Source organism: Oculina patagonica, chromosome 2, assembly GCF_052425735.1.
Source record: "Oculina patagonica isolate OP01 chromosome 2, crgOcupat, whole genome shotgun sequence".
NCBI classification, from domain to species: Eukaryota; Metazoa; Cnidaria; class Anthozoa; order Scleractinia; family Oculinidae; genus Oculina; species Oculina patagonica.
The window spans coordinates 25,016,090-25,039,600 of NC_135759.1; the positions used below are offsets into that span (position 1 = coordinate 25,016,090).

Here is a 23,511-nt window from a genome sequence, read left to right on the forward strand (position 1 = left end):
CAAGCAGTAACAAGTGACTGCTAGGCTTTTTCTTCAAACCATTGTCCATACAATTGTTCCGGTCCCAAGGCCTTCCACTTACAGGGTTCAACTGTAGTGTAATCATAATGCTGTCATTTGATACGTGGATTGGCGACTTGGATGAAACAAATGAAGAAGCATTCTCAAATTGAAATCACTTAGAAAATAAAATTTCTGAGCTCCCAGTGGGAATCAAACCCATGACCTTCCAGATACAAGTTGGACACTCTTACCACTCATGGGAGACTCCTGGCCCCGGTTGTTCGAAAGCTAAATAATGCTATCCACCGGATAAATTGCTAACACTTATCCGCTGGATAGAGATTTATCCTGGGGATAGCGATATCCAGCTTTCTAACAACCAGGGCCTGGTGAGAAAGGTCATAAGCTAGGTTCTTTTGTGTGACACATGTCTTGCCATAACTGCAAGGTTCATTATGTCTAAATGATAAATGTGATTTTTTAGGGGGTGGATGCCCAGAAATTTTATTTTCTTAGTAATATGTCATTTTTTTGGTTGGTTTTTCAGCTGCCATGGAAACAGACAAACAGAGTCAGTTGAGAAGGAGATGCACATCACCAGACATCTCAAACATGCTGCAGGCGATTCAGCTGTCTCAACAACAGCCCACTATCAGCTCTGTGCTAGCTGACATGAGGTATGCCTTTAAAGTATAAAAAACAAAACAAAAGATAAAGGTGACCTGCTAGCCTGCAACCAGACTTATAGTAAATGGTTTAAACCCAGGAGTATCAGTAGGTCGTATAGTGTGATCGTCCGGGTGAGAATAGTTCTGAGAAGAACTGTTGTTGGCGACTAAGGTTTCGACAACCTTAGAGGAAGTCATCTTCAGAGTCAAGTGAAAAGTTGTTGTCAGTCGATGATGTTATAAGTCTGGTCCGTTGAAGTTGATTGGTCAGTTTATCATCATCATCGACCGGCAACAACTAAGTGGCATGGTCACAAGAAAGAGTTGGAAGAAAACAAAAAGAAGCAAGGAACTTGGGTAGAAGCAGGAAAAGTCACTTTCCTTGCTTCCACGCCAGTTTTCGCAGACTATCTCTTGCAGCTTTGGTGCTTATGGGTGGGGCTCCAAACGTGAGACTTCTAGCTGGCCAGGGATCTGCCAGCTACTCATACACTCGTTTAAGGCTAAATTATGTAATACTATTTTTAACTCTCAGAAAACTAATGGAATTTTTTAACTTTTTTTTTCTTTAATTTACTCTTATTATTCGTAGTATGTTTGTAATTGTAAGTCCAGTTTTATTATTTGTAACCATTTTTAATAGTAACTTAATTAAGTATTTTATTGTAAATAATATCATATTTTAGCATTTTATTTTAAATAATATATTTTTAGCATTCTAATTATTTTAAGCTGAGGGCCCCAAGTTTATCAGTAACTTAAGTTACTGTTACGGATGACCCTATTAAATAAAGTCTTTCACTTCATTTCAATTCACACTGTAGGGGGAATCTTTGTTTTAAAAAATATTTGTCTCATTAGCATAAGCACCTCGGTTTCTGTTCGTGCTACAAAAATATCAGTTATGAATAATGAATATATTTTTTTAGTACATGACACAATGACAATTAACTTTTGCTATAAATTTTGGCGCGGGTTTGAAAACTCAGAATTTTACAAAAAAATTATGGGCTCATTAACGCTTTTGCCACCCAAACATTTTGCAGTTTTTGAAAGCTATCTCCTTCAGTGTTTCACGTAAAGAGCTGAAAATTTCGCCGATTATTAAGTTTCACAAGCTTTTTAAACTTCTGGAGTTATTTTGGGTATAGCAGGATGCCTTCTCTACGCAAAGTTGTATGCTAATGAGGCAAAATGTATACAATGACGTGAGCAAAGATCGCCCTTTTGGATCAAAGCAAAGCATCTCCCATGTCCTCCACCTTACATCGTTTATTACTATAATACAACACAATACAATATTTTATTTTATAGCTCATTCAAAATGGTTTCTCAGAACTTTTTTACAATATATATCTAGTCTTACATCTAACCCTTGGCTAGTAATTTACATAATTAAACATAACTCACAATGGGAAAACATGACTAGTCTACGCTATCCATGTCTTTTAGTGTAGTCACTTTCCATTAATTTTGCTCTTGCAGACTTGAAATTAAAAATCTAAGTTATTATATTGAACACAGTGTTGGTAGCTTGACGTATTATGTACTTTATGATAACTACTTTTTTTTACTAGTCACGTACAGAGTATGTCTGAAATCAAGACAGATATTGGACATGCTCGAGCATGGATCAGGTGAGTCATGTGATGTAAGTAAAAATGTGTGAGCCATTTCATGTGCTTAAATTTAACGTTATTCCATCGAAAGAAAACTACCCATAGATTTTTCACTCAAACTTTGTCTATTGGCTGTTTATGGGAACTTTTATTTTGGAAAAAGGTGGGGAGGGGGTTCCTGTATTCTTTTAGGAGTAGGGGGACCTTGTATATACATGCACCACATAATTCCTTAAATTAACAGCTTCCAGAAACGTTTTTATTTACGTTCACCTAACGCTTCGTGAGAGCAGAAAAAATAGAGGGAAAGCAAAGCGTGAAATACGTGTACAACAGCAGATGAACTGCATCGACCTATGTCAAGGAACAATTAAATGTATGATTCATGTTAAAGGCATGCATCGACAGTGACTCAATATGTCCCATGCACGCCGTGTTCTCGAGGCCACTTGTAATTATCTTTTTACGAGTACTGAATAAGTTCACGTTTCCGGTAATAATTTCTTTTTCTTTTTTTTTTTTCATTTTACAAAATAAGATCTCAAGGTGGTCGAAACACTCAAATAAGAGAAAAACTGATAGGTCGCCGTACTCATTTACGAGAAAGCGACAATTTATCTTTCTCGCGTACCAAGCCGCAAAGAAAAACCGCCATTTTGTCTTTGTGCGCGCCCTAATTACGCGTAAAATTCTGTGCAGTAGGGGAATACTTTCCTGACATCCAAGGTTTAATTTAACTGTATGTTTCTACATTTCTCCTTCAAGACTTGCTCTAGAGAAGAAAGTGCTGTCCAAACACCTGAAGCAAATTCTTTCACATACAAATCTTCTCAGGTATGAAGCCTTTTTACTTTTGAGTGATGTTCACAAGGTTCGTACGGGCCCTTGAAAACCTGGAATTTTATTGTGGCCGAAGCAAGAAACAACTGAATTCTCAAAACTTACATTATAAGAAGTGTGCAGATAGTAAGGAGAAAAAATATTCAGATATTGGAGTGAAAGGGTAAATGTGAATTTAGGAGTCCTGAAAAAATCCATCTGTTTCTTTAAAAAGTCCTGGAAAATTGTTTGTGAACTGAAAAGGGTACGAACCCTGTGTTCATGTAGGTGTCAACAGAATTAATTACAGAGCTAATCGTCATGGCTGTAAGTTACGAAATAAACCACCTCGTTCCCAGGTTCTTTCTTTTAGCCACTGGGAACAAGGTAATCCTCAACATTTTATGCAAAGACAAAATCGAATACATTATGGCTTTCAAAGATCACTCAAAAAAACACTTTTAATGCAAATTATAACCTACGAGGAGTCCTTAAAATCCGTCGAACGGGATAAGTACTGGTCTTAGTCTACCCTAAATACTGATAGTGTTGTAACTGTAAAATTTTTGTTACAGTGAGAGATATAAGGAGTACGCCTTCCTACGGACAGACGAGGAAAAAGAGCAGTTCTTGTATCATCTTCTTTCACTCACCGCTGTCGACTTCTTTTGCTTTACAAATGGTTTTCAGAACACAGGTCAGTACTTCGTTTATTTTTTTTTCAATGTTTGCTGTCTAAGTAATCTTTACTACGATCGAATGAATCAAGAGCAAAAAGAGATATAATTCACCTTAATTGGACGATAAAAATGATTTCTGATCGATGGATTTTAAATGAAACAGTTTTAGAGTAAAGCATGTTCAGTAGAAGCTGCACTGGCAGCCTCAATGAGACCATTAAGGTTGTGAACACGTGAAACGTGGTGTTTTTCGATATTTTACCCTATCCCTTGTGAGTTGATCTGCATAAAGGTTATTTGACATGGGACAACTTACAACAACGAGTTTTGGCGCAACAATGTTGGCAACAGGTTGCGAGTTTTTGACTTGGGTTCAAAAACTCGCAACGTGTTGCCGAGTCAAAAGTTGCGCGCAAAATCGTCCCCGGTATCATGTTACTCGTTGTTCGATTTTTCGCGCGACAATATCGTTGTTGCAAGCAAACAACAAAATCGTTGTTGAAATTCATGGACACTTTGACAGAGTTCGTCTCTCCTTTCCTTCTTTCTCCTTTGAAATTTATATCTTGGACACCAAGTATAAGAGTTAAAAAGCTATACGTCACGATATATTAAAACATTTTTTGCGATGTCGAAAATCGAAGGTAACCTCGGTATTATACTTATAGTGTGCCAAGGTAGGAAAAAACGAAAGACGTGATAACAAAACCAAAAAGGTTTGCTAAGATTGGGAAATTCATTTATTTATTCATTTATTCATTTGAAAAATTCATTCCCACAGCCATTACCTACAAGGTGGTGATCAAGACTGGTAAGCAGTTGGGTGGTAGTACCACCACAGCACAGTCATGGATGACTCTGGCAGGCAGTATTACAGACACAGGTGTTATGAACGTACCCAAGAATGAGAACGAGTTCAGATTTCAGGTAAGGAACTACGCAACGTTTAACAAACACAGAAATGAGTTCTTGATGCGCGCAACTACCGTATTTATTCGATCAAGCGCCCTGAGCGCTTATTAAATTTTGGGACCTTGAGAGTGGGCGCTTATTCGAGGTGGACGCTTATTCGAGGTTGGGCGCTTATTAAATGTTCACGATTTTCAGCAAATAGTAAAGTTTTTTTCGTAAGAAAACAAATAAATAATAACAAAACGTGAAAATGTACCAAAGCAGAATTTTAACTGTTCATTGAAAGTTTCTGTAAAATACAAAGAAAACTCGGTCATGGGGGAAGTCTTCTTAGTAGTACTTAGTCAATTTCAATAATCAATACTCCTCTTGTGCACTTCAGTTTTTTTGTGGGGTGGGGGGTGTGCGCTTATTCGAGGCTGGGCGCTTATTTACGTTTCCTGCCTTCAGGGTGGGCGCTTATTCGAGGTTGGGCGCTTAATCGAATAAATACGGCATTTATAAGGAAATTCGTTTTCTTCCTTGGTTAATCTTTTTTCCGGAGGTACGCGACGTTTAGCAAACACAGAAATGAGTACTTGATGCCACGAAGCGTAATTTGTTGTTTGAAACTACGAATGGAGAAACTCGTTTTCTTCCCTGGTTAATCTTTTTTCGGGCATTCTCTCGGTATCATGATACTATTGTACTTTTGATCCACTCGCTATGCTGGCCACACATTTTTCTGTTTAGAACCCACTAGACACCCTTGAAAAAAGATCAGATTGTGATAGCCATCATTTTACACTAGACGGAGTTTACTACCGTCTCCTTAGTTGCTCAGGGAAATAATTTTACCAAGTTCAGCATTCTGTAAGTAAAAAAAGTAAAGTCTGTCTCCGAGCCATGAGGCTCATACAGCCGGAGCTTATCCCGGTTTCCGTAGCATTGAGCGACTAGGAGTATTGCTACTCCCCCCTGGATGGGATGCTAGTCCATCGCAGGGTTACCCCCCAGCAGTAAATTCGCCGGTACCCATTTATACACCTGGGTGGAGAGAGGCACTGTGAGAGTTAAGTGTCTTGCCCAAGAACACAACGCAGTATTCTGTAGTGAATGTTTAACTCTTCTCTGTCGACAGCATGCAAACTTGGGAGTTTTGACGACACTCAGAATAGGGCACGATAATACAGGTAAAACAAATCACGCCACGATCAAAGTTGTGCTTAGAAGTGATTTTAACGTTAGATTACTTTAAATACTTCCCTTGCACAGTCTAAAAGAATAGTGTTCTGTAAAGTGGAGGAATTTACTGGGATTAGTTGCAAATGATCGAATTTGGAATTACACTTGCCCTAACTGTGTTGGAGACTGTTGCCTGAACAGCATTTTTTGACGACGCCGGCCTACTTAGTTGCACATCTTTGTCAAACCCTGCAGTGATCATCATCTAGGAATTACACCAACTGTGTTACAAATGACATAAACTTTCAAATTCTCACAGCTAGTACTAGATGAATGTAAGGTAACAAGCGTAAATAAAACTTGTTTACATTTGGTTTTGGTTTGAAACTTTTCAAATCAGTTTCCATTTGGACCATATTGTAAAGCAAAGGAAAACTAAAACAATCTTCTAACCCACGACCTTATGCACGTAAGTTATTGTTATTTCAGGTTACAGCCCTGGTTGGTTTATCGAGCAAATCATCATCAAGAATGAAGTGACGTCACATATTTACAGGTGAGCACGGTTCTTATTATGAATCAACAATCTTGTATATAGCATTTCTGTGCTAATTGAGGGCACCGTAAATAGTTAAACAAATATAAATTGAACAGAAGCTTGTTATATACCCCAACTGGCAGGAGGCTAATTAGTTGGCTATTTACAAACCGTGGAGGAGTTGAATTCGGGTCAACCAAACACAAATCCATCTGGTGACAGGACCGTTGAACCCGGGACCTCCGGATTACAAGTCGAACGCCCCAACTACTAGGCCATGCCGCCTCCTAAAATGATGTTCATCACTTGTGCGCATGGCTGTTAAGTCTGTTGCATATTTCCATGGTAACGTGTTTCTGGTCATGCAGGTTCTCTTGTGGGCGTTGGCTGGCGAAGAACATGGATGACGGTAGTACAGAGAGGCTACTTGTTGCGGAGCTAATGAAGACCAAGGGGACTGAAGAAGGTAACATTTAATCATTTAATATGTCTTATATGTCTTAACTAAAATGAATGGCTTATCTAAATTGCAGCAAATGATGAAAATTTTGCTTGCTCAACAAACCGCACATGTGCTTGGGAACGTTTGTTCGGGGCTTTTGACCACTGTTTGGTTTTACGTGTACATACGTGGTGGTATTACCCTTCATTGACGTAGTTGTCCTGTAGTTTGACAAGTAACACATACAACCATACTGTTAATACACAAAACTGTCTTATAAGAGATAAACATAACTGATCTTAATTAAAACCGTTATTAAAAAAAAAAAAAAAAAAAAAAAAAACAAGGAATTGGAAGCGCGCAGTTATATCTCCATGGTAACTAGATAACTGAGACAACAAATAACTCTACAATATCGCGGATCATTTGTACTTGTTTCACGCGTCATTTGTGCTTTTCTAACCGCAGTTTCATTATAACTGGGTTTAATCGTGCATAATCTCAGTGTTCTTATTTAACTGCGTGTCCCTCTTCCAATACTAAAGAAAATATGTTACGAACTGAACTAATTCCCACCCTCCTTGAAAGAGCTTTTTTTTCAAGCTCCTGGGAAAATAAATTCTACCTAACTAGAATGAATGGTATATATGATGTATATTATTCCCGCGTTGTATAATTTAATTACTTAAATTAAGGGACTGTGTCACGGATTTTAGATAAATTTAGGCATGGGTAATGATCAAATTCGGTGAAATATAAAAATAGCCGCTTAAAACAGTGAAGGAACATTTCAATAACACAGCAGGTACGGATGGTTAAAAGCGACGAAGATTGAAACGGATTGCGATATAGTATTTTTGAAATACTGTTGGGCTGAACAGTTTTCCAAGTTAATCTCGCCTGCTTGTAGCTTTTGATTATAATGCCCAGAAGACCGTCACATTTGGTTGTGATACAGCTATGGGTTTGTCATTTAGATCCATAGAAGTAACTCCTTTGCAAACATTAAGTTTCGTGGCGAGTATTTGGCAAAACTTTGTAAAATAGACTTAACTCAGCCGTGACACTTGAAAGGAAGAGTTGGCTAATGGAGCTGAAGTAACAAGGCTGGACATTCTTGTTTTATAAAGGTTGAAGGAAAGGGAATATAGCTTAACCGCTTTGAAACTAGGTGGCAGATTTAACGATCTAAGAATGCACCTTTTTGGAAAACTGTTTATTACTGTTTTGACGGTGACTAGGCTTTCTAACGCCCGCAATTTCTTGCGTGCCCACGGCTAGGCTACCGACTAGCCGGGAGTTGAAGGGACTATCTATAGACCTTCTAGGCAGCTTATAAACCCAGTATAAACAAGCGGTAAAAAATAATCCAGATTAGCTGCGGACCATGCGTTATATTAATGAGATTGTAAGGAGTCAAAACTGGAGTTGTCTATTGTTGGCGTGACCTTGGCTAGGGGAAGTCGAAATCAAAGAATGTGTCGACTCGCGTTCCACGATTCTGCGTGATTTTTGCGGGATAAAGAGTTCTTTGTGTTACTGAATCAAATCGAGCTTAAGCTTACAAACCTGCAGATAACCAACCAGTTTTCGAGGTCACTGAAGTACTCAAGCTACAGGGGATAAAGAAGAAAAAACACCTTTTCTTCGTATTTATTTTATATGTTGCGACAGGAATTTTGCTGCAACAGCGGAAGATGTAGGTGGTTATTCGATCCGAATCTTCAAGTCATGTGTTCGTACAGTTTGGCACGCGTTAGAACATTGTGATTATAACCTCGCCAACGAGGTCAAACTCTTGGCAAATTGTGTGTCTACAACTTGTGAAATACAATTAGACGAAGGCAGTTACGTAATAAATTTTTTGCAGTGTTTTTTTTTTTTGATAAGCGGATTGCTTATTTTGATTCCATAAACGGCGGTCGAGAAAGTGCATTTGTCAAGTGTGACAAAAAAAGGCCGAGTGAGTGTCTCCTGCGACAGTGTTAGTTTGTGTTTTGTATTTTGGTTCGAAATCCAATCTGTTTTCTTTACATTTCAATCGCTTATTTTTGGGCGTTGTTTCTAAGGCTGAGAGCAGTTTACCAAAGAGCGCGCGAAGCCATTTTGAACGAGCAATGCCTCTCTTGGATGTGCCAAATTACGTAAATAATAGATTATCGAGAAGAAAAATAAGGTAGTATCAACTAAAACAGTAACAAGAATAAGGTTGAAACGATACGAACAGATTCGTCAGTGCCTAAGAAGAAGTGCGCCCCCCAAACAGACACACCCGAAAAAATCGCCCCAAGAACGAATAGAAACGATAGTGGGCGGAGGCGGTAATTGGATGATTGTCTTGTTCTTATGTTGTTATAGCATAAAGTGATTTTAAAACGTAGCTACAGATAGATGTTTATCTTATTAGGAAATACAAATGTCTTTTTATAGTACACAATTGTTAGTAGAGTCAATAACTTCGCTGGAGTTTCCAATTAATTTTGCAAGTTGCATTCCCTGACTCAGGCTGAGACAGTCGTGTTTAGCGGTCATTACAAGAACTGCCGGGCATTTGCAATTATACGTTTCCTGTTATTTACTATCTCTCGTGACACCACTTAAATTTTTCAAATTGTCTGTTAGAGAATTAAATATGGAAGGGTAAATTTCTCCATTAATCGTTGTTGTCAAGTGGAATGGGAAATCATTAGAAAAGTAATTCATTAAAAATTTCAGGCAAAATCTCAGGCACTAAACTAAAAATTTAACTTGAAGACTACACATAAGTGACAACGACATCCCACGAACAGAGAGAGCTGGGTAAAACAGAACGAAATCATGCGAACTAGCAGCTAGTAGAAACAATTTTGATTAAGATAAAGTTCAAGTTCGTGTGCACAGAGCGGAAAAGTATGTCTTGAATATTTGCCCTAGGTTTTCAAGTGTGATAAAATAGTTTTGGACATAATTAAAGATAACTTGCCGTGCTTTAGTCTCTGATTAGGACACCATTATCATTCCTTGCATGTTCTTCAGGTAAACAGGCATGACCTTCAAGTGTTTTGCAAGTAGTTTTTTGAAGCCTTGACGCTAGCAGGGAAAAGTGGCCCTTGTTGTATGGCTGAAGACGTTACGACATACAGTCATTTCAATACGCGCGCCATTTCAACGCACTTTCGGTCCACGTTTTGCTGCAGGGCGGCTGCATTTAACACCGTATGGATTACAGTTAATTCTGTCTTCTTACAGTCAAGGGACTTTTATAAAATCGAACGCCTAGGGGGAACCAAAAAAGGAAGTTAATTTTCGCAACCGGAATAAAAAAAAATCGCATACTATTTACCAAAATGTCCCTATCTTACAACAATCAGTGACAAATATCGTAGCAATTTTTTTCATCATTCCGTTCATTCCCTTATCCAACAATTAATACAACATCTGTCTACATAAGAGTTTTCTCCTAATACGGCTGATTAAGAGCATGTTTTGTAATGTTTAATATTCCGAGTGTGTACAGGCTGCAAGTTTGCACAAGCTTGCCCTGGGTTAGAACGTCATTTTGACGTCATTTAACGCGGAAAGGACTGTCACGAGGTGTCAGTTTAAGAGATGAAATTTTGCGGCTTGTATATTACCTATCAGAGACATCCGATTTTCTCTGCGCATTTCTGCACGTTTTCTGCACTGGAATGTCATCTTTTTTTGCATAAGTGAAATTTGAATGTGTTTAAAAGGTCTTTAGACTCGAAAAAATGCTTGGCATCGATTGGCAGTTTTGATAAATGAGATAAATGTCCATCGCGAGCATGATTGATTTGTAATCCTGGCTCGAATTACACGGTCAGTTTGCCTGCGGTTAGTCGTATAACGTTTCATAGCCTTTCAGTATATTTTCCCCTCGTAATTGTCCAATTACACACTTGCCAAAAATAAGGCGATGACAAGTGGATCTGGTTTTTGAGAGCCCTATAAATATAGGCCGCCACTCATTATCATGATAATATTCGACCTTGCAAGTCAACAGAAAAACGTTAGGGCTGACAACAGAGCGGGTGAAAAGTGATTTGTTTTGATAACCGTGGCGTCGTTATTTTGCGCCTTTACGCCAACAAGCATGAAAGCAAAAATCAAGAAACAAGGAGAGAAGTGGAGACATTCGGTAGATAAGCTACCGCTACCCAGGAACGTTTTTAACGTGGTTGTGTTAGGCGCTGGTGGCGTGGGAAAGACCTCCCTAGTTACGCGCTTTGTCAAGAATGAATTCTCGGAGGACTACATTCCCACAGTAGAGGATTTGTACGAGAGATCGATCCACTTGAGAAGAGGTGTCAGTGCGATGTTACAAGTGTTGGACACGGCAGGATCTTATCAGTTCCCTGCCATGAAAAGACTGACGCTACAATACGGCGATGCGTTTATTCTTGTGTACTCTGTGACCGACCCTGCTTCGCTTGACGAAGCGCTCAAACTGCAACAAGAAATTTACGAGGCCAAAGGCACGGAAGATGTTCCCATGGTATTGGTGGGAAACAAATGCGATCTGACGTCAGGAACGGACAAGAGACTTGTTAGCCACGCAATGGCTTCCACTCTCTCGCGCGGGAAAAACTGTATATTAGCTGAGACGTCGGCTAAATATGACGTCAACATTAGCGGTGTTTTCACTGCTCTGATGGCGCAAATCGCGCTGGCCAATAGCGATGCACCGAGCAAGGCGGAGAGAAGAGGATCAAAACTAAGTTTGCCCTGATTGTGCGGTTTCCTGAATGGAAGGAAAGGTAAACCTTGTTTTAGGAACTGGTTTGATTTGAGGAACTAGCGTCACACAGCTATAACCGTTTTCAAGAAGATGAACTTGTCCAATCAGTAGATCAGCTCAGAACAGATTGATTTGAAGACAGGATTGCTGTAAAGTTGTGCAACATGAGTCACAAGGTGGAGACGCCCTTCCTGGCGCTAATTTTGGGCAGCAGAGGATTGGTGGGATTTATTATATCCAGTAGCCTTTGGAATGTACTCTTTAAGCGAAGAAAAGAAAAAAAAAAAAAAACAGAAAAACACTGTAAAGCACATGAGACTGTCTAGAAAGAGTATTTCTAAATAATACCCTGAGTGGGATCTTTTAGAACGAACAAATCAGATTTGTGCAATGTTGGTACATTTTTCGCACCCTTCGACTTCCGGTGCTGTGCGTTAATAGATTTTGACGGAATGATGTTCCGGTTTGTCACGTTATGAGTGTGATCGGCAAGTCAGCAAATTCTTAGTTTTGCTGAGTGTCGTTTTAAGTTAAAACTATTTTTATTAAAAATATTTATCAGATGATGTAATTCGTACGCCCCTTTACTTCATAATATATTTTTATTTAGTTTTGTACAGTATTTTATGTCATGCAAACTTTGACACGTTGTAAATATGCTGTAAATAGGCGATCATAATTTAATTTAAATGATGCCACAATGGTTGTAATATTGATACAGCTGAGACAATTGTTAAATAAATTATTTGAAAGGAAATCTGTTTCGTTGGTGCTTCTTCAGTCGTCTGCCTTCGTTGCGTTACTTGCGAGTAAGTGGAACCCCGATATAACGTCTTCGTATGTTTCCCGTATGTTTTTTTCCCGGCATTATTTGGGCGGACCCCATATATTTTTTTTATTTTATTTTTTCCCCCCCCTGTTTTTTGGGGGGTAACTCTTTCTGGTGTTTTATTTTATTGTGTTTTGTTTTGTTTTATTGTATTTTTATTGAAGATGTATTGGTATTTTCCCAGTCTTCTCCTATTCTAAGGCACAAGTAAAAGAAATTATGTGAATAATTTACCCATTTTGTCCATTTTGTGTAAAAATCGAAGCATCAATTTTCTTGTTGCTGTGTAAGAAGAAAGAAATCCATGAGTCATGTCTTTTAATCCTTTAATCCCGAGTTTTGTGTTGGGTAGATAACTATTTGCGTTTAGAAAACGATTACTGTAAAGAAACCTCAAAAATGGAGCCTAAAAATCCTTATGACAGTTTGGAAAGCAAAACGTCGGATAAGCTCTCCTGCAATGCAGGAAGGGCTTTAATAGATAATAAGAATTAACTGTAATGTCTGTAATCCATGTAACCACATTTCATGCAAGGGGTCACCTGTAGCTCTCCTGCCTTCCCCTATCCGAAGAATAAGATGTTCTTTTCTCGGAAAGTTTCATTCTCAGAAGGTGTCCAGAAGGCGGAAGTACTTAGCTGGTGTAAATTGGGGAGTTTTCAGTTTGTAAGTGTCCAAGCTGACCAAGTTCGGGACTTTTTCAAATTTCTCGTGACCGGAAGTCCGGCTTTACCGAGAAATTCCGTGAATAACAGTCACGTTACCTTCACTGATCTTGCATGCAAGGCTAAAAGGGGCTTTTTTTAAGAAATGTGATCACTGCCTATGAATGTTCTTCTTCAATTTGACATTTTCGTGAAACCATCGCTGTAAAATTTGTTATATAAATAAAATTACAGCTCAGAAATAAAATAATATTCTTGCCCAACAAGGAAAGATTGCGTGACAAGGCACTGGCAGAAGGACGTTGCGAGTATCTCCTTCCTTCCTTCTTCTGTTCGCACGCTGCCTTGATTTGATGTAGTATAAATTTAATATATATTGTACATAGTGTAGGAGGGCCGCAAGTTTGTTAGTGTGTTTATACTATTTTGTGCCACTCTCGTTTATAAATAAAGCCTTTACTTTCTTACTTACTATTTGTAACTCAAAGATTTTCCCCATTGTGTGACGCCCATATTATTTAAAAATCACTGCTTTGTACAAAACAATACAATCTTTATTAACGTGGCCAGTACACTTAGCTAAAAAGCTAGTTACAGATGCGCCATGAAATAAAAATACAAAACAAAATAGAAAAATAAAAACTTCATCTCTTCTTAAAATTTGTAGCAGGCTATAAAGGGTACGCATTGTTTTGTTTTGTTTTTGATTTTTTGGTTCGATATATTTTTTTCCTTAGTACGTTAAAGTCGAATAATTTCACGATTTCTCACAGGTTCTCAGTGACATAAAATACAACTTAACAAACCACATGTCTTTTCTGTAGTATCTAGTATTATGATTGTCACTTACTGTTTGTTGTTTCCTTTTGATTTACAGACGGTAACCTGGCAGAAGTATGCCGCTTGTCTCCACAAAGACGCTCGCCTGTTTTGTCCAGGAAAAACCGCGAAAGTAAGAATCCTTGTTTTTGGTCTCCCGCTTATTAGTTGTTTTAACTAAGTCCTTTACTTCTTTCTCTTTCAACTCCAGGACCTCACTTGCAGTAGAGAGCTGATGGTTTATTACCAGGCTAACCCTTTTCTTTTTAGTTCAGTTGTCTTTCTCCATTATCGACCATTAGTCATTGATCATTGCCGGGCATAAGGTTGTTTGGTCCAATCGAAGATTTAACTGACCCTCCTAGACCATCACCTAGAAGTCTTATTCATTTAGTGCTCATGAGCGATCGACATGCAGGGTTCGTATGGGCCATGGAAAACCTGGAAAGTCATGGAATTTTAGTGTGGGTCATGGAAAGTCATGGAAAATGTTGTTTTTTAAAAAGTACAAAATAAATTTGGTTTTTTCGCAAAGAAGATGGTAAAAATGTACCCAAAATTAAAGATGATTTCCACGAAAATGGTCAAATTTAAGTCGTGGAAAACATGGAGAAGTCGTAGAAAAGGTCATAGAAAATCATGGAATTTCGAAAGCTCAAAAGAGTACAAACCCTGGACATGGAATTTTTCGTCACAATTTCAATACAGCGTCAAAAAGACAAGTGGTATACGTAATTGAAATAATAAATTAACTAGAAGATGTTTTCTTGATCTACTACCAAATTAACCAGCATTTAAAGAAATTTAAGTAAGGATAATAACGACTTCGAACATGGTATTTGAAGTGACCAGCGTGGTTAATCATTCCGTGGATCTTTTGGTTTCTTTTGTAGAAATTCGTATCCCGGAAGTACAGGAGAGAGTTGCTGATGCCGTCAACAATATCGTGAAACATTTCTACAAGCCTGAGAAAGAGGTAACAATGTTAGGGTGCATCGCGTGTAATTTATTTTTTTTAACGGTTTTGTAGCAGCGCATCTACATACTGATAAACTTTTTAATTATCTCTATTTTTATATAAATAATACATTTAGTAGATAGAACCTGATTGTTGGTGGGGAGGTCAAATCATACAAATGGCAGTTTGTTGAGCTTGTGATTAAATTATTGGATTCCGAAACGAGAGGTACAGGTTTGAGTCCTAGTCGTTGCTTTTTGCTCTTGGACAAGACATTTTACTCTCACAGTGCCTCTCGTCGCCGAGACTTATAAACGGATACCGGCAAATTGTTGGGAAACTTGACAAAAATTGCTTGTGAGTAGTAGGAGTAACATGTCAAGTCATAGACTGGCATCCGTCAGTACTCATGCTACAGAAACTGTGGTTACCGTATTTACTCGAATAAGCGCCGCGGCGCTTATTAAATTTTTCACGCCTCAAATGCGGCGCTTATTCGAGGGCGGCGCTTATTTGAGGGCGGCGCTTATTTAAAATTTGGACGCCATAAAGAATCTAATCTTTTACAGTAATTGAAAATAGCGTCCTTTGATTGTCAGTCTTCGTCTCTTGCTGAAGAAAGAAGTAGCGCTAGCTGTCTTGGCAAAGTTCACGGCCTTTACAACATTTACAGAGCTGCGTATTGCAAGAATGTTGGATAGAAGAACTAATGGGCGAGCCGTAAAACAACATTGAACTGCAAAACATCGGTTTTGATGAAAAAAAATGTCCAAGTTTGCTTTAGAGTTGCTTTGTAGTGCTGATACTAGTTTAACGGAATTCCTCAAATAAGCGTCACATCGGGACTGCGGCGCTTATTCGGGGGCGGCGCTTATTATCTTTTTTGTCCCAAATGCGGCGCTTATTCGAGGGCGGCGCTTATTCGGGGGCGGCGCTTATTTGAGTAAATACGGTAACTGAGCGCCGGCCTTCAGAGCCACTGAATTCAAAACGAGTTTTACTTATACCGCCATTGTGAGTAGTAAAGAAACAAATCAGAGAGCAGTGGTAACGGTGACACTTTTGGCCAAATAACAGCTGAAAATGAAACCAAGTGAATTGTACGGAAACTCAAAGCGTCCACGTCCAATTAAAACAGAACGTTAAGAGCAACTGCCTTATCAATGCAATGACGCGTCGCTAGAAAGCGATTCAAAATACGAATTTAGCTGAATTTGAACTTCACATACGCAGACTTTATTGTGGTTCGTCACGTTATCTCTTTTACCAGTGGACCAAGATTGCGTGACAAACCAGAAGAATGTCTGCGTTTGACCTAGTGGGAATTAAAAGGGTGACGATTGCTGGACTGTGTAAGTGGCGCAAAACAACAACAGATGAGCAATAGGCCACTTCCGAGTTACCATTTGCCTCTGTTTCAAGACGAGTCTACGTGCGAAACCATTCAAATGAAAATGAGTTTGATTTGCATGAAAATGGACCTGAAGGTAAAACTCATTTTCATTTGAAAGGTTTCGCACGTAGACTCGTTTTGAAATGGAGGCAAATGGTAACTCGGAAATGGCCTATTTTAACTGGTAAATTGTGTGTAATATTGCATGTGACTTCGTTCTGTTTCAGAGAGGAAATTTGACGTATTTGTTGTGTGGTGATGGTGGTCTTTGTCAAGCCTTGGAACAGGTAAATCTCCAGCCCTATTTTTCAAAAAATTTCTATCGTTGCATTTTTCACTCCTTGTTACATCAGTTTTGGAGAACAGATGTGGATTCAAAACCTATTATCTTCTCTCTGTAGGTATTCCAGTGTGGATTCAGATCGTCTCGCCTTTTTCGCAATAATTTCTTCATTTGGGATATCTTAGGTGAGTGGTTTGTTTTAGCTGTAGAACATTCTCATGCGTTCACTACAACAGCTAACTTAACTTAACACTTCTTTCACGCGCAGTACAAACAGAAAGATATTTTCACTTTGCAAAAGATATCTAAAAAAGTTACCGAAATCAAAGAAATGTGAAACTGTTATGTCCAGTAAATTTTTTTACTGCAGTATCGAGCTTATGAAGTGATTTATTTTTGTCGCATTTTCTGCTTTTAGAAAAAGGTCAGCAGTATCTTTCGTCAGTGGAGGAGGAATCGAGCCAAGCAGACCACGTGAGGAGAGCGAGAAGAACTTTCTGCACCGTGATAACAAGAATAAACAATGCGTCACACACCATCGGCAAAGACGGCAAGGTTTGTCAGGTTTTGTAACTACAAGTGCTCTCGTTCAACTTCATCGCTAAGTCTTTACAGTAAGGAGAAATGAAACTCAAATGGGTAATGAAACGATGGCTCAAGTTCTAAGGACTCTGAAGCGTGTAGAAACTGGTCGAGTATTGGATTACAGAAATGAACAGTCTTAGAACTCGGACTGTTTATTAGAAAAAATAGGTAGTCTGTGATTTGTCGTGTAAGAGAGAATCATTATGAAATGACAGAAGAATTAGCCTGTGTAGCAGGCGTCTGAGTAGTTTTTGTAGCGCGCGTATGGGAGAAACGCGAAAGGCGCGAGCTTAAACACGCTGAAAACTACACAGACGCCTGCTACGCAGGCCACAGAAGAATAAAAGTTCTCAGTGGTAGATTTTACGTACTTTACACGTGTGTGATATTCCTGTCTTTTCTTTTTGTAGTTCCAGTCCTTTGTGTGCCTGGGAGCACGGTAAGTTTTTGTTTGTAGTAACAAAGCACGTACGCCGCACGATGCAGCAAACTGTTTTCTTTCTTCGGTGCTTACAAATTTTAGGGGTGCCTTCAATAATAATTTGCTCGGCTTTCATAGAATCGCTCTCGGTCAGTGTGAGACGAAGTGATACGTTGTTTTCGCACAAAGATTTAATAGTGCAAAGAAACAGCACGTGGTACCGGTGCTTAATCCCTTGCATTTTGTTAGGTTTTGTTACCAATTGGCAAGTACCCATTTATACTCCCGGGTGGAGAAACTACAAAGACACTGGCGGTGAAAGAGTAAAGTGATCTTGCCAAACAACACATCCCAAATCCAACGCACTTAGCATTAAACCATATTCACCTGTAAGGTGTCAGTTGTGTGAAGAAGCAAAAACAGTTGTTTAGAAGCAAAAATAACTTGTGTGTAGAAGCATAAGTGTCAGCTTAGGTTTTCTGCTTTGCAATACTTTCATTTCAAGCTCAAGAATTTTAAACGTTCTCATTCTCAAGTTACCACTAAACAACTGTTGCATCTCGTTTCCTTGTGTTAACTGTTTTCTGTTGACATGATATTCCTGTTCCTCCCCTCCCACAGAGATCATTTACTTCACGACTGGTTCGAGCTCTTGTCCACGTGTCCAGCGACCACCAACATGTACGACACGCCGTCGTTCTTCCGAGACAGCGGTCTGGTGCAGTTTCTGGTGGAATTGTTACAGACTTTAGTGGAGTTTAATATCACACTGGAGGCGTCGCTGTTAAAAGGGATCTCATAATACAACTGCTGCTAGGGTTTAGTTACGAACGACGTGTTCTATGGATCCAGACAGGTTCCGTTGTGGCTTATGGATGGGAAACAACAAGCTCTGATGTGTGTTAAAACAAGATTTATTTGAAGGAGGCTTCAGGCCAAAATACTTCGTATGTTACATCTTACCGAAGAGAAGCTCTTCTCCATTAAAGCAGTTTTGGGTACAAGAGATGTGCGTAACATTGATGAGGTGTAGATCAATGAGCGTTTGACACAATGAACACAGATTAAAAGCAGAGGATAATTTAAGACAAATTTTCTGACTTATAAATAGTGTATATAAAAAAATTAAATGGATAACTGTATGTTATTTAGATTTGGCTCAGTTAAAATTGAATGTTTGGAAATTGGTAAATTGAACGAGGTTATTTTTGAGTGATGGACATTTTTATATTGACGGGCGGTTAGTGTAAAATACAAAATTGTTGTGAATTTGTTAAAGGAAAAAATGAAACTTACCACAAACCTTAGAATAACCTGCCATTCAGTGTTTTTTTACTTACAGACTGCAAAATAATCTGGGAAGAGTGAGGGAACTTAAGGGGAAGGATGACGAGATACTCAGAAAACTTGGGAACCAGGTTCGCAGTCGGTTCCCACTAGCACTCTTAACTTTCTATTCCATTTTTGCGACGCCTCGTTCGTTCACAGGCTCAATCCAAAATATAATGACAAGGGTAGGGACTGTTTCGAAGAAGTGCACACAGGAAATTGGCACAGCACAACAAACAGTGTTATTTAAATAAATAGTTCATGAAAAGGAAATTGAAGTTCCCGTACAGTGTTCTTTATAGGTCGGTGTCGCCAACACGTAATTTTACAGTTTGATGTGTAAATTTGTTAAAATGATAATTTATTTGAAGAGAATCCAATTTTGATAAGTGTTTTTCAAAGGCGGTACAAAATAAAAATACAAATCGTTCAACGTACATTTCGTGATTTTGTGTGTGAATCACTAGAAGACAGGGTCAGCCAGGGGGAAGCGATATACCAATATACCTGAAAAACCTGTACCCAGTAGACCCACAACTTCCCTACAAAATCATGAAAAATACCAAAATTTGGAAAAACAGTATACTTAAGGCCCAGTTTGAGCGTATACCGTATACAGTCGAACCTCGATTATCCGGACATCGATTATCCGGACTTTTCGATTATCCGGACTTTTTCTCCGGTCCCGTTTTTTCCATGAATATTAATGACCTTTGATCTTAAAAACTTTAAGAGGTAAAAAATTTAGAAATTATGTGAAAAGTCAGGAAAATTGCGTTTAAAACAGCGCATTACTCTCCGCCTTCGAAAAAAGTACATGTTACGACGTTCTTTCACTTTGCTATTTGTGTCGTTAAATTGGCAGCTTAAGTCGAAATTCATTCCCATGTATCCACTTAATATGTAGAAACTCGCTGGCACAAGGTTTGAATAAAGAGCTGACATTTTCCACAAATAAAGCTGGTAAATCCACTCAAGAAAAACATCTTCATGCATGATCTTTCTTGCTACGAACTTCGCAACTTAGTAACCTGGCAAGATGCAAGCACATGTAGCTTGGTTACCAAGTTCCCCAAGCAAGCTTGGCACTTCGTGGATCGAGTGGTTTTTAAAGATCTCTGATGTTTCTTGGTGTTTTGCTTGTCTTCTAAAGCCGCTTCTTTCTCTCCACAATTAGAAAGGTTCGATTGAAATAAGTGTGGTTGATTTTATAAGCCTGTTTCAAAAAATTATGGACAAAATGCCTGCAAAAACATGTGTTGCTAAAACGCTCGCGTAGCACGATAATAAACTTCACATTGACACCTGAAAGGAAATTCTAAGAAACACAAGGTTAGTTTTCGAAGAAAATTCTTACCCAGAAATGAACCCAATTAAATGTATTCCCATTTAAGTTATTCAGTTTTATTTTTGCTTATTAATATTCATGTTTTCGATTATCCGGACTCTCGATTATCCGGACTATTTAGCCCAGTCCCGACGAGTCCGGATAATCGAGGTTCGACTGTACCTAAAAACCCTGGCCGACCCTGAGAAGACATTAAGTCGTAAATCTGCGCCGAGTCTCATCTCGCAGTCGTTTGTGGGACCGTTACTGGGACAGAACAAAAGATGAGAAGCCATTAACGATTCCACACGTGAATGCAAGTTAAGACTCGCCCCAGATTCCTTCTCGTTTCAAAAGTGGCGAATAGCCACTACCTAGTGTGGCAAATGTATAGTGCTTGCAAATTATCTTACATCTCTTCATCGTGAAAATGAAAAAGTAGGTTTTGTGAGAATTCCCACATTATGGGAAATACGTCTACAGAGTAAACACTTATTTAAGAGGGGGTCACGCAACGCGTGGTCCAGTGGTAAGGAAAAGCCTCCTTGACCCAAATGACGGCTGCGAAAGAGGCCTCCTCCCTTTCCCTTTTATATAGTTTCGGAGAGGAGAGCATAATCGAAAGCAATTTCTTCTTTAGCGGTTTACCGTATTTCCTCAAACAATCAGGGTCTCGAATGTCGGGGATGGGGGGGGGGGGGGGGAGAACTAAAATTTTGGCCGTGAAGCCTGAAGCCCCATCGTTATCTACTAGGATCCCTTTGCTGCATGCGGAACGTAGAGCCTTGGGAAAGTTTACCACAGAGCACTGAGCCCATTTTGTGGGGCCTGGAGACCTGGTGTGCGTTTCTCAATGCTCTCGAAGCCATTTTGGGACCGAAAAGCTATATTGTTTGCCAAATGTTTCTCAACAGAGATACAGTTTATATCGATTTAAAAAGTGAGCAATGTAATATGCATGTGCAAGTGCATGTTTTCAGGGCTATGAGTTTATAACTTACAGCTATTTAATATGTGTATTTATTTAGGAGTGCAAAATTTTCTTTATCTTTAACCTACTTTATCAGTGAGTCCCAGTGAAAGGAGGGGGCCTTATTGTAAGGCACTGACGGGGACGTCCTTCGTGTTCTTCATGTTTAAGTCTCGCTTAGGGGAATTCCATTTCAACTTTTCACAGTATCACAATCTGGATAATGTGTCACACGATATTGTGGAGGGGGGAGGGAAGTGGAAAGCTATGTCTGGGCTCTCCGCTCCAGAACTCATGAGCGGATAGGTTTGATTTCCGCTGCTCTCTTACGTCTGGTCTTCGTTCCTCCCCGATAAGAAAGGGGGGAGGGGAGGGGGGGGGAAGCGCGAGCTCATTTTCCCGAACAGCCTCTGGTAATCGGTTTCTTTATTTGACCATCTTTCCATATCTATTGACAATCTATTAAATCTCGAACCAGAAAACAGATTAATTGTACTTATTTATCATGTAACTATTGATAATTGATCTGTGATCGGCTGCCATTCCCCTCCAATAACCGATATTCGTTCTAAGACCAGTATTCTTTTTCTGGCTTAAAAATCCGAAGCATGCAACATTCCTTTTTATCGTAACAGAGCATTTTGTGGGGATTTAATTCTTAACTTAATGGCTGAGCGGGAGGTTCCCTGCTCCCTTATACGGGATCTTTTATATCAAGTGGACCAAAACATCATCAAGGAACATGTATTCAATGATGATCTTGGCTCACTCGCTTATAGAGTAAGACGGAACTCAAAGTTTTTTTATTGAAGAATAAAAAAACAAAAATTTAGAAGAAAAAAATACAATATTGATAATAAATACAATATATTACGTTCAGTATCGCTACATAAACACATTGTTTACAAGTTCAAAGATTGTTTAAATTACTTATTTATCAATAGTTAATTACAATTTTCATAACTTTAAGTCATTACAAAAATGACAACTGCCCGAAAAACGAATAATATAAATAGTATTTTGACAATTCTATTTGACTTACGTAAGCTAGCTAAGCAAATAGAGAGATAAGATAATGACCGAGTTAGAGGTTGAGTTGAGTTTGAGTTGAGTTTGAGTTGAGTTTGAGTTAAGATTGAGTTAAGATTGAGTTACCGTTTTCCATTTGTATTTGCTAAAAAAGTGTTTAATTTAAGATGCGAATCACTTTTTACGACCAAATAAGCAAGAAAACTGGTTCCCTTGTATTTTAGAGAATTATGTTATCCTCATTTCGTGTCCTAACCCACCACCCCCCCCCCCCCCCCCATAATCTTTCCGATGGTCCGAACCTGGCCTTCTATTTTTTTTTTCCTGCGCTTCCCAGTGCAACTTTTGTCACGATCGAGCTCGAGAAGAAAATTGCACGAAAGCGCAATTGCAAGTGTAAACAGTCGGCAATTCTATCGCCCTGATATCGCAGAAGCTTTGAACATTACGAAATTGCCACTACTAAGCCACTAAGCTCGAGTGCGACAACAGTTGCACTCAGGGAAGCGCACTGGGAAGCGCGACAAAAATCGCCCGTGTAAACTGGCCTTACAGACTGAAAGCCGTCAACCTTCAAAGTTATTAACTTCTTTTATGACAAATCCTATGCACATGCCTATACAACCGCAAACAATTATAAATAAACGTTTTCGAAACGAAAGGTTTTTACCTTCACGCGTGGCTTGCTGATTTCTTTAAATCCAGGGGTTGTGGTTTCAAGGCTGTCATCATTAGATATTTCGTCACCCTAAATTTTTAAAGCAGATAAAACATAGGCTTTTCCTTTTTCTCGTATCAGAAAACCAACGATGCGGCAAACGGACAGTTACCTGTGCATCACTGGCAGATTTCTTTAAGGCAATTTGCATTGCTTCTTCTTCACTTTCGACTTGGAATTTAAACCAACAGCTGTTGGTAAGGCGCGCTGGTGAAGAACTAAAAAGAGACTCCCCTTTGACTACATCAGCGTAGGAGGCAACAGAGTCACAATCCGAATCGCTACTTATAGACTCCATGATCGACCGTAATGGACAAAACAAATGATAAGAATGATCTTCAACGCACTTAAAACACGTTGTTCTCCAAATATCCAGAATTCCAAAAGGCGAATTATTTCTCTGTCCATTGTGGAGTTACCATGGCATTCAGACGAATTCCGATCTGATCGTGCGATTGCCGTGGGAAAGAATTCGCATTAGCCCGAAGAAAGGCTAGACAGAGAAACTGCGGGATAATGGTGAAATCAGTTTCGTATCACAAAATTAAATTTTGTAGCCAGAACCCCTGAGCTAAGACTAATTTTTCTAATCGGGTCTCCAT

The 23,511-nt window shown here is 39.0% G+C and overlaps 1 protein-coding gene and 1 pseudogene across 2 annotated transcripts in view; both read left to right on the forward strand.

Moving 5' to 3' along the window:
• The window catches only part of LOC144643695 (DENN domain-containing protein 5B-like), a 32,989-nt gene extending 13,687 nt beyond the window's left edge, over positions 1-19,302 (forward strand). For both annotated transcript variants that reach the window (XM_078503019.1, XM_078503020.1), the window contains exons 13-27: positions 551-680; positions 2,249-2,308; positions 3,056-3,124; positions 3,685-3,806; positions 4,571-4,716; positions 5,822-5,873; positions 6,355-6,421; positions 6,772-6,869; positions 13,955-14,029; positions 14,790-14,872; positions 16,475-16,534; positions 16,649-16,715; positions 16,949-17,085; positions 17,526-17,554; positions 18,158-19,302. In XM_078503019.1, the coding sequence (XP_078359145.1) occupies positions 551-680; positions 2,249-2,308; positions 3,056-3,124; positions 3,685-3,806; positions 4,571-4,716; positions 5,822-5,873; positions 6,355-6,421; positions 6,772-6,869; positions 13,955-14,029; positions 14,790-14,872; positions 16,475-16,534; positions 16,649-16,715; positions 16,949-17,085; positions 17,526-17,554; positions 18,158-18,338 (1,376 nt within the window). In that variant the 3' untranslated portion in view covers positions 18,339-19,302. The remainder of the gene's footprint in view (positions 1-550; positions 681-2,248; positions 2,309-3,055; positions 3,125-3,684; positions 3,807-4,570; positions 4,717-5,821; positions 5,874-6,354; positions 6,422-6,771; positions 6,870-13,954; positions 14,030-14,789; positions 14,873-16,474; positions 16,535-16,648; positions 16,716-16,948; positions 17,086-17,525; positions 17,555-18,157) is intronic.
• Positions 9,496-12,334, forward strand: LOC144643736 (ras-related protein Rap1 pseudogene; annotated as a pseudogene).
• Positions 19,303-23,511: the final 4,209 nt, after the last annotated feature.